The 10,099-nt window shown below is 34.9% G+C and overlaps 1 protein-coding gene across 1 annotated transcript; it reads left to right on the forward strand.

The window, feature by feature from the left end:
• The first annotated feature begins 2,993 nt into the window (after positions 1-2,993).
• Positions 2,994-6,715, forward strand: LOC120158594 (PP2A regulatory subunit TAP46-like). Its single transcript, XM_039169419.1, has 9 exons — positions 2,994-3,287; positions 3,369-3,491; positions 3,709-3,795; positions 3,991-4,095; positions 4,213-4,374; positions 4,979-5,014; positions 5,119-5,190; positions 5,851-6,131; positions 6,353-6,715. The coding sequence occupies exons 1-9, from the start codon at positions 3,192-3,194 to the stop codon at positions 6,588-6,590; spliced, it is 1,200 nt and encodes a 399-aa protein (XP_039025350.1). The 5' UTR covers positions 2,994-3,191; the 3' UTR covers positions 6,591-6,715.
• Positions 6,716-10,099: the final 3,384 nt, after the last annotated feature.

The raw sequence follows: 10,099 nt of genomic DNA on the forward strand, positions 1-10,099 counted from the left end.
CGCCAAGCTCAATGATTGACTCGGTCGTCGTCAAGGCAACCGATAGCTCCTTAACTCCTCGTCGCCTTAGCTCGTTCTTCGCCCATGGTTTCAATCTATCCATGAAGGTGAAGAACCCGTCGTCTTCACTAAAATTGGGGACTGGAGCATTAGTTCGACAAACTTTCGAACATACTCATTCAATGACCCTTCTTGCTTGAGACGCCTCAACTTGGACCGTGCCTCCTCTTCAGCATACTCCGGGTATAACTGTTCCTTGAACTCTACTTGGAACTTTCCCAGGTCTCGATGGAAGCGTTCCCACACTTCACATCGTTGCATCTGCGTCGCCACCACATGAGTGCAACTTCTGACAAGTAAACACTAGCGATGCTTACTTTCTTGGCATCTTCCGTGATGCCCGTGGCTGCAAACTACTGGTCCAACCCCCAAAGGAAATTCTCAACATCCTGGGCGGACATTGTCCCTTTGAACTTCTCTGGCTTAGGGATATCACCCAAGGCTTTGGGTGCAACCATGGCTACGCTATTCCCGAACGTAGCTTTGCGTACCAATAGCTCGATCTTAAGCAACTCGACCTCCCTTTTCAGCTCTACCACCTCAGAATCGGAACCCTTGCTCTTTAGTTCCTCGACTTCCTTCCTTAAAGCCACCACCATGGCTTCTAAGGAATTACCTCGATCAGTTACCTTCACATCCACCTCATTGAGTGAATCCTGAACCTCCTCCCTGATATCCTCCAAGGATTCCAGCTTCTCGAGATCTAACGATCCTAGTCTTTCAAGGTCTACGGACTCCAGCATGTCTAGAACTCTCTTGACTTCTGTCATGGAACCCTCGAGCCTGGTAACCTTCCCCTGGATGAACGTGAGAACATATTTCGATGGTGCTCTCTTCTTTCCAGCATTGCGGTTTTCATTCCCATCGGAACCTGCTGCCTCGCCTTGTTGTGGTGCCATCTCGAACCGATGAAAATCAGTAAAAACAAGCTCTGATACCACTTGTCACGGGGCTAGACTGCTACTAGCAAGCTCGTGTTGCCTTTTTCGTCTTTAAGGTCAAAAATCGGCTAAGTAACCCAAACTTCTACTAAGCAAGAATGCTTAGAACATTGCAAAAGCAAGGGAAAAGGGGGAAAATAGAGAGATTGGTGCATAAATGGAGAAGAGAGAGTTTAGAGTGAATTCTAACTTGTATTCCTCAATCTGAAGTGAGTAAATATGGTGGGGTGAGCCTCCTTTTATAGTTGGAGCCCCCTACAATCAACCATTAAGATTAAATTATATCAACAATCAGAAGAGAGCCCTACTCTATCTACAACTCTAAATTAAAGAATAATTAGTGGGAATTATCTCTAAGATAATTTCAAATAATTATCATGCATTTTCTCTCTCCAAAGTGGATGGGTCAGCTCTCTTGGGTCTTCTAGAATGCCCAAAATGTGGTAAAGATAGTCTCTGGCAGTCTTGAACGAACTGGGCTCGATCTTGGGCTGACGGTCCATGACATAATGCTAAAGTTGATCTAAAACTGCAAAGAGAGGTGAAATACTTAGAACATTAAAAAACTTGTGGCGAGCCCAAGACTGAATGAAGAACCAGACAGATTAAAAGAGGAGAGAGTTGGAACTTGATGTGGAAAATTGGGTTTTTGTTTGACTTCAACCTTATCTCCAGATATCAATGAGATTGCATCGACAACAAAAATTAAGTCCTAGATTCTTTGGAGCATATTGAGTTTTGAAGAAAGTGGGAAGTGTGACTTATAAGTTGGAGCTGCCAGAATCAGCTTGGATCCATCTTGTTTTTATATTTCGCAGATGAAACTATGTCAGGGGCAACCGATTCAACAAGTGACGCTGATACCATTTCTGATGGAATCTGCAGCAAACAATGAATTGAACCTTGAGGAAAAGGTCCTTACTGACGAAAAGGGTAATGTTACGAATGAAGCGACTAATGAAGATAATTTGGGACTCAACAAACAACTGGAAAACAGAATACAATTGTTTGAGAAGTAGGAAAGGCGCAGAAGAATAAGGACAAGGAAAACTCCAACGATCTTAACAAATTACGTCTTTTATTGGGAAAATATATATAAATAATGATGAAGAGTTGTAAAGGGGATTATGAAAATATTATATGAACTTTCTATTCCTCTCTCTGTTCTCTATTTCGTTTATTTCATTCATTAAATTCTTTGTTGTCAAACTTATACCCGACAGTTTCTGAATCAGAATATATTTTGTGAAGAAGGGATTATAAAGTTCGAGCCATGGCCAAAGAAGATAAGAATGAAGCTCAAATTTTTCCACCACCAGAAATTAAAAAAATGGAGATAATCCAACTATGCAACCCGTTTTTCAGTAGACCGATTAGGGAGCATACAGTATTGACACTCGACGATTTCAATTCAAGGGATCGTTCGTCTAGCTATAAATGCTGCTGATTTCGAGCTAAAACCTATGGTGTTTCTAATGATACAATCTATGGGGCATATAATATTGACACTCGAAACCATAAACACTGTTTATTCAGCTGCAGAATAATGTTGGATGGGAGAATACTAAAGAGAATAACAATGAAAATGAATTAAAAAAAGAGATTCAATTAGTGTAATTTTAAAATATTAAATGTTAATTTTTTAAAATTAAAATAAAATTTAAAATTTAAGGATTAAATATTAAATATTTATTATATTAGTTTTATTAATTGTTAAGTTATTTGTATTAGTTTGTTAATCAAAATTTTAAATTCAAATTACTATTATATAATTAAAAGGTTAAAATAGTATTTTCCAATAACAGTATTTATATATTTTACTTTAAAAAGTATTTATAAAATTAATTTCTACACTAAAAATAGAAACACCATTTTTATGTTTTCCTCATAAAGCTCTATTATAGTATTTCTTCCAAAAAAAAATTTCCTTAGAGATGAAAACGCCCAGTTTATAAATCGAGGTTGTAGGGTGGTCTCCATGCCTACGGCTTCCTTTCTCTCTCAGCGAACCTTTTCTTTTTCGAGTTTCTTTCTCTGCAGATAACAAAAAATTTTGATTTTCAATTTGCCCTCGAGTTTCTGAAAATTCAATAATCTTCGTCTCCCATTCGATTCAAGATTTACAAATTCTTTTCTTCTTCCCTGAAGTTGGGTTAGTATAAATCTAGGGTTTTCCCGACAGGGTTGCCTATGGGTGAATTCAAAGTGGAGGATATGTCGTTGGCAGCTCTGTTCGATCAAGCTCGTAAGATCCATCTTACGTCCACGGAGTCTGGTGCTGATCAGGTATGGCTCCTTCTCATGCTTGAGTCATTGTTTCTTCAACGCTTTTCGATGTGAAAATTTTGAATTTCATTGGCCCCGCAGGATCTGGTGAAGAAAGCATGCGAGGTGCTTGCGAAGTGCGAGGATATGGTGAACAAACTAGGGCTTTTCTCATCCAATGAAACCAAAGATGATATCAGTACCAGCAATCTTAAGTACATCCTGGTAATCATCAATGATTTCATTTCCCTTTTCGTTTTGATAATTTTTACTTATTATGCCAATTAAGTTTTATTCCGGACTTTGATTTCTCCTTCTTCAATTACTTATTCTTTCTTTTAAGATAAGTTGGGAGTTATTCATTTTTAGAATATTGGATACAGTTGTAAAGGCTGTGATTTAAGAATTATTTTAGGCAGGCTCTAACTGATGCAACCTTCAGGTGCCATTTTATCTTGCAGAGCTGACCGAAAAGCTGGCAGGGGATGAAAGGATACAGATTCTCAAGATTTCACAGGCGAAATTGAAGGTAAAGTTCAGTTCATAGCGCAAACTGAACTACTGAAGTGTGGTTGAACTCACTATTAAAGTTTAGCATTAGAGACAGAGAGAACATTTTACAGAACTTGCTTTTGTAACTATTTTTTTATTTGGTTAAAACTTGTTATCTTTTTTTATTGTTTCGTATGTCAATTGGATTTATATAAAGTATGGTGTCTTTTAGGAATTCATTTCGTTTTGTGAGGCAATGGAACTTGTACCACAGGAAGAATTGGAAGCTTCCGCACAAGGAGCTTCAAATTCTTTTGCCGATCGAAGAGCCTTGAAGGTACTAATATATATTTTGTCTAACAGCAAAATATTTTTATTTATTGGATGCATTCTTGATAGATAAGTTGAATGGGATGCTTTTTTGCTGTGCTTGCGCTTTTGTGCCCGTCTCCAGATTGCTCGGTTTAGACGCCAAAGAGCTGCAGAAGCAAAGCTGACAGAAATAAAGGAGTGGAAAGAACGACGTGGGCATTCAACAAAAGCAGCTGCCTTATCCACTCCTATTGAGGTTGGAGAGGATGATCAGCTGGATGACGATGGGGAGGAGGAAAGAGGGGTTAGTTATCTACATAAAACACCTTCTAAACTACTTTAGATGTGATGTCATTGGTAAGAGTTGCCTATTAGATGCCAAACATGATACTGTCTAATAAAATGGCTGTCCCTTTTTTTCCCATATGTATGGGGTAAGGGGGAGGTAAGATAGTAGGCTGCCCCCAACACCAGGTTGAGAATCTGTAAATTCATGGAACATAGGGAAGGTTTGCATGGTGCACAAGGAACCTTCGGCAACTACTTTATTAATTTTATAATAAAAGTAGATTGTAGGGAAGCTTTAGTTATAATTGGAAACCTTCTAATTTCTAACTTGAGTTTTATTTATATGATGCCATGACTGTTGGCTTTTTCTAACGAACTATGAGGTAAGATATTTGTCTACTGTATTACTAGGATCCGCTTCTGAATTACACTTTACAACTACACTAGACCTTTTGTAGTCTTTTGTTGGTACTGTAAATTTGGTTATTTTGTTGTCGGAATAATTTTATAAAACTCTGAAACTGAGATAATATACCTAATTCTTATTATTGAAGATAACTGTGCTTCTTGGCTTGACAACTTTCTGGTTTATCTTAAAGAGTTACATTCTCATTGTGCAGGCTTGGCTTACTACTATCTCGTTGGCTATTTGTAAGGTTGGCCTTGCATTTCAATAAAATCAGCATTGTAAAAGCTTTAATCTTATTGTCTATCATTGCAATAACTTCATACCACTTTCTGCACATTACTACAATTGCAGGCTTTTGATCTGCTCGAAATGCTGAAGAAGGAAGAAGAAATGCTTTCTGCTATAAAGGAGAAACAGCTAAAGGTATTAATCTGTGTAAATGACCTATACCTCAACTGTTGTATTGAGTACATGTGCTTTTTTTTTTCCCTGAAAACTTGTCTGCCTTCTGAACCTTTGGTGATGAGTTGTGCTGAAAGTTTCCACTAGAACAAGATTAAAGTTTTGAGTAAACTACTTGAATATTTGAGACTGTACACCCCCGCTAGGGGATGTAATTCATTACTCCAATTACATATTTTATGATGTTAAACCTAAGAAAAACATCTAAACGTAATGCCAAGATTGATACTATTTAGTCCAAGTCTGATCTTGGTTACTTAATCTTTTTGATAAATACAAGAAACATTTGCCCCTGTTAGGTTCTCATAGCCTTAAGTTCGTGCTTAAGGCTGATACATGACCAACTGGCCATTAACAAAGGAGCAAATTGGAATTTCTTCTATAAATTTTCAGAAATCTTTTAACTAAATTATCTGAAACATGAACATGGTGTTTAACTGATAAACATTACAAGATATTCTGTAATATTTTCATCACCTTTCAGCCGAACCATGATTTGGTACAACCTGTGACTAATTGGTGAAATGCTCACTGAAGGAATCATCTAAATGCTTCTTTATATTTCTACTCTAATTTTGACAGTAATTTTAATTTACCGGTTTCATCTTCCCTGCATTCCAGGAAGGGGAAAAAGAATTTTCTGAGACTATCCTTGATGATCGCACCAAGAAAGCAGAGGCATGGCATCGTGATGCTGAAGCTCGTGTACGATATACTCAACCTGCGGCACCTATCACATGTGCTACATTTGCTCAAGATGTTATAGAAGGAAGGGCAAATGTTTCACAAGCACATGAACACAAACACCAGCCAATGATCTTTGGACCACAAAGCCTTATAGGTGGAAGCCTAGCAAGTGAGAGGGAAAGGATGGAAGCACAGGTTTTCCAACCTGCTCATAGGTAAATCCCTGTCCTGAAATACTACTTTTATATACTTTGTTTCATTGTCAAGTATTGAAGGAGATATTTGAGCATCAAATTATTTTTTGGTAAAACATCTTGCTAAGCTATGACAACATTTACATGATATTGACAGCATACTGGTTGTAATCATTTATGAAGAAAAAACAGCTTTTTGTTTTAATTTATTGTTTTCAACTGTTAATCAAATTATCTTGTAGGATGCCAACGATGAGTATCGAGGAAGCTGGTTTGAGGGAGATGGAGATGATGAATAAGTGGCAGGAGAGGAATGTAAAAATGTTTGAAGAAGCCAACTCAGCATGGCATAAGGACAAGCCAAAGATGGGATCGAGTGAAGATGATGATGCTGCCCAAGATAAGGCAAGAGCATGGGATGACTGGAAAGACGATAATCCTCGAGGTGCGGGCAATAAAAAGCTTACCCCCTGTGGGTAAAAGTCACAAGTAGCTCCCCTACTCTTATAACGTATTTGTTAAAATCTAATAAATGATGTGGTTTTAGGAACATTTCTTACATTCTTATCGATTTTGTTCTTAATGAATTTTGTTTGTTTGAACCGTCAATATGTAAAATGCATACATCAATTAGATGAACTTGAGTTCATGTTTTAGGGTTTAAGCGAAATGTCTAGGTGCCAGACTTTGGGACCAAGAACAGATGCATATAACATTAGAGATTCCATGGTAGACTGTTGAGCATGGATAGGCAAGGCAAGATTTATTTGCATTCGCAGTGTTTTGCTTATGAAAACGTGGGCGATGTCCGTACATGTTTGCAAAGTAGTAACGAAATTGAAAGGTTGAGCATCCCTTTGATTGTATTTTGTTTCCTGTTTACTTCGCCTTTTCATTATTTTGCACAAATAAGCCCTCGTCCTTGTCGTACTAATTAGTACTCAAGGGGTGTAAGTTTGTGCTGGATTTGCTGGATTCCAAGGGGCAAATATGTTCTTTAGCGAGGGCCGAGTCTGGATAATGATGAGCTTGTGCTCAACTAAATATTCTGAGCTCGATCCAACAGTAAAATATAATTTTTGAACTTGTTTTGAAATATAATTGAACCGTTCGACCTTGATTTCAATTAAGATTGATTATTTTTTTACTCGAAACTTAATTATCCAGGTTCAGTTAAACTTGTTTGTATTTAAGTTGAATTTGAATTGGTTTTATATATATATATATAAAACAAGTGTATAAAATTTAATAATATAAAATATTTAATATATATATATATATATGGTTTAAATAATAAATTTCCTCTAAAATTATACATAGTACTGAATTATTCCTAAAGTATTTTTGGAAGTTCTTTTGAAAATGGTATGAAGAGAAATCAACGAGAATTTTGGATCCCTTTGCAATAGACATAAAATATCAGATTCGGAATTGAAATCATTTAACAGGTTCTTGTGTGCTCCTATTTTGATTTGACTACAGGATTCCAAGTATCTCACCCCAAAAGAACAAAAGTTCAAAAGCAACAAAAAATCTTGGGTAAATTACACATTTAGTAACTAAGCTATTAGTTTTATTTCGTTTTAATACCTAAACGTTCATTTGTTTTAAAACAATAACTAACGTTTAATTTTTTGTTTCATTTTGGTACCTAAACGTTCATTTGTTTTAAAACAATAACTAACGTTTATTTTTTATTTCGTTTTAGTACGTCGCCACTAAAAACTTGATGAACTGTTATATGTGGTACCTTTATTTATAGATAAATTACATCATTCATCACTCAATTATCTTCTTAGAGTGATTAAAACAATAGTAATTTGAAAGTTGAGTAATTAAATTAAAAAAATTTAAACTATAGTGACCAAAATAGGAGTGAGAAGATAGTTGAGTGATGAATGATGTAATCTACCCATAAAAATGCAATGTTGTTAAAAACAGTACTAAAATGAAACAAAAAATTAATGTTATTTATTATTTTAAAATAATAAAAGTTTAAGTAATAAAACGAAATAAAGTAAAACAAAATTGATAGTTTAGTTATTATACTTGTGATTTTTCCAAAAATCTTTTGGAGGGGTTTCTTCCTTAAAATGAAAAAAATATAATATTATTTCGTTTGCTATGATTAAAAATTGAATGCTAGGTTTGGAGGATCAGGATAGGAAAAGTGAATAACCAAGTTGGATACATAATGGAATATTGGAATAAGGTAATAAAATTAAGAGTAAACTATACGTTTAGTATTTAAATTATTATTTTTGTTATGTTTTAATTTATAAATATTATTTTTTAAAATCATACCTAACGTTTAGTACTTAAATTATTATTTTTGTTATGTTTTTATTTATAAATATTTTTTTTTTAAATCATACCTAACGTTTAGTTTATGTTTCAATTTGGTATCCCGTTGTTAAAAATTTAACAAAACTATTGACATGATATTTTTATTTCTTTTTTTTAAAATGATGAGGTATTATCTTATGATGACACTTCAACATCGCCGTCAAATTTTTAGCGGCGTGTATAAAAATGAAACATAAACTTAACGTTAGTTATGCTTTTGAAACAAAGTAAAATTTAGGTACCAAAACAACACAAAATTAATAATTCAGGTACTAATTTATCCTAAAATTAATAATAATAACGACTCTTGTTTCCTTGAAATTACTATTGTTGAGTGATTCTAATAACATAATACAAGAATGAAATAAATTATCATAATGGTTAAAAATATGAGGTTATCTCTAAAAATTAATTAAGAATTTCAAATAAATATTACCTCATAATCACTCAACCAATAAAAATAAAATAATAACGAACTCAAATTAAAGAATCTAGTAATGTTGATTAGAATTGGAAAATAATTAGTATGATTGATGATAAAAAAAGAGAAAATAACCTCAGTGACCGAAAATGCCTTATAATATACGATTTTAACCAACTTTTTTTAGATTTGCGAAAATGACCAACAAATTCGCAACGCGAACTCCAATTTCGTAACCCAGTTTCCAAATTCACAACGCGAATATGTAAATCGCATTGTGATTTTCCAAATTCGCAACAATCGCAACGTAAATCTGTAAATCGCAACGCGAATTTGTAAATCGCAACACAGAAGTCAAATTCGCAACGCGATAGTCAAATTCGCAACGCTGAAGTTAAATTCGCAACGCGAATCTGTAAATCGCAACGCGAATTTGTAAATCGCAACACAGAAGTCAAATTCGCAACACAGAAGTCAAATTCGCAACGCGATAGTCAAATTTGCAACACTGAATTTCAAATTCGCAACTGAATTTCAAATTCACAACTCGATTTTCGAATTCGCAACACGAATTTAATTTCGCAATAGGCTTTAGTTTCGCAACACAAATGTTTTGGGTATATAACTACGCAGCAGCAACAACTCATAACCTAAATCCCTAAATCGTAACTCATTCCATCTCCATCTATCACTCTCTCCGGCGACATCTGTTCCTATATCCAACGACATCCTTCCCCATCTCTAATTTTTTTACAAAATTTTATTTCTATATAATTTTTCAATGATTTCTCTCCCAAATTATCAACTATCAACTTAATAAAGGTATGTTTTTCTCTAAGTTAGTGATGATATGTAGTTTAAAGCTCGTTTGTTTAGTAAAATAATTTACAATTTGTAGAATAAAATCATCTAATGTTGATCATGTTTAGATAGATTTGTGTATGTTATAAAAGTTGCTCTTCATCTAAACCAAGATTATTCAAGCGCATACGCTATGGATTGCTACACTACAGAAGTATATCGACAGAATTATGCCAATATTGTCTACCCTATTCCATATCCTTCTGAGTGGGACATACCAGATGACTTACAAACAGTTTTGCCACCAGTCATGGACAGCAGGCTAACTGGCCGACCAAAAAATCACGATCGTATACCGTCTAAGGGTTAAGAGAAGAGGATATCGACATGTAGTCGGTGCAAGGAAAGTGGTCATACAAGG

This window comes from Hibiscus syriacus, unplaced genomic scaffold, assembly GCF_006381635.1.
Source record: "Hibiscus syriacus cultivar Baekdansim isolate YM2019G1 unplaced genomic scaffold, ASM638163v2 tig00111330_pilon, whole genome shotgun sequence".
In the NCBI taxonomy this organism is placed as follows: Eukaryota; Viridiplantae; Streptophyta; class Magnoliopsida; order Malvales; family Malvaceae; genus Hibiscus; species Hibiscus syriacus.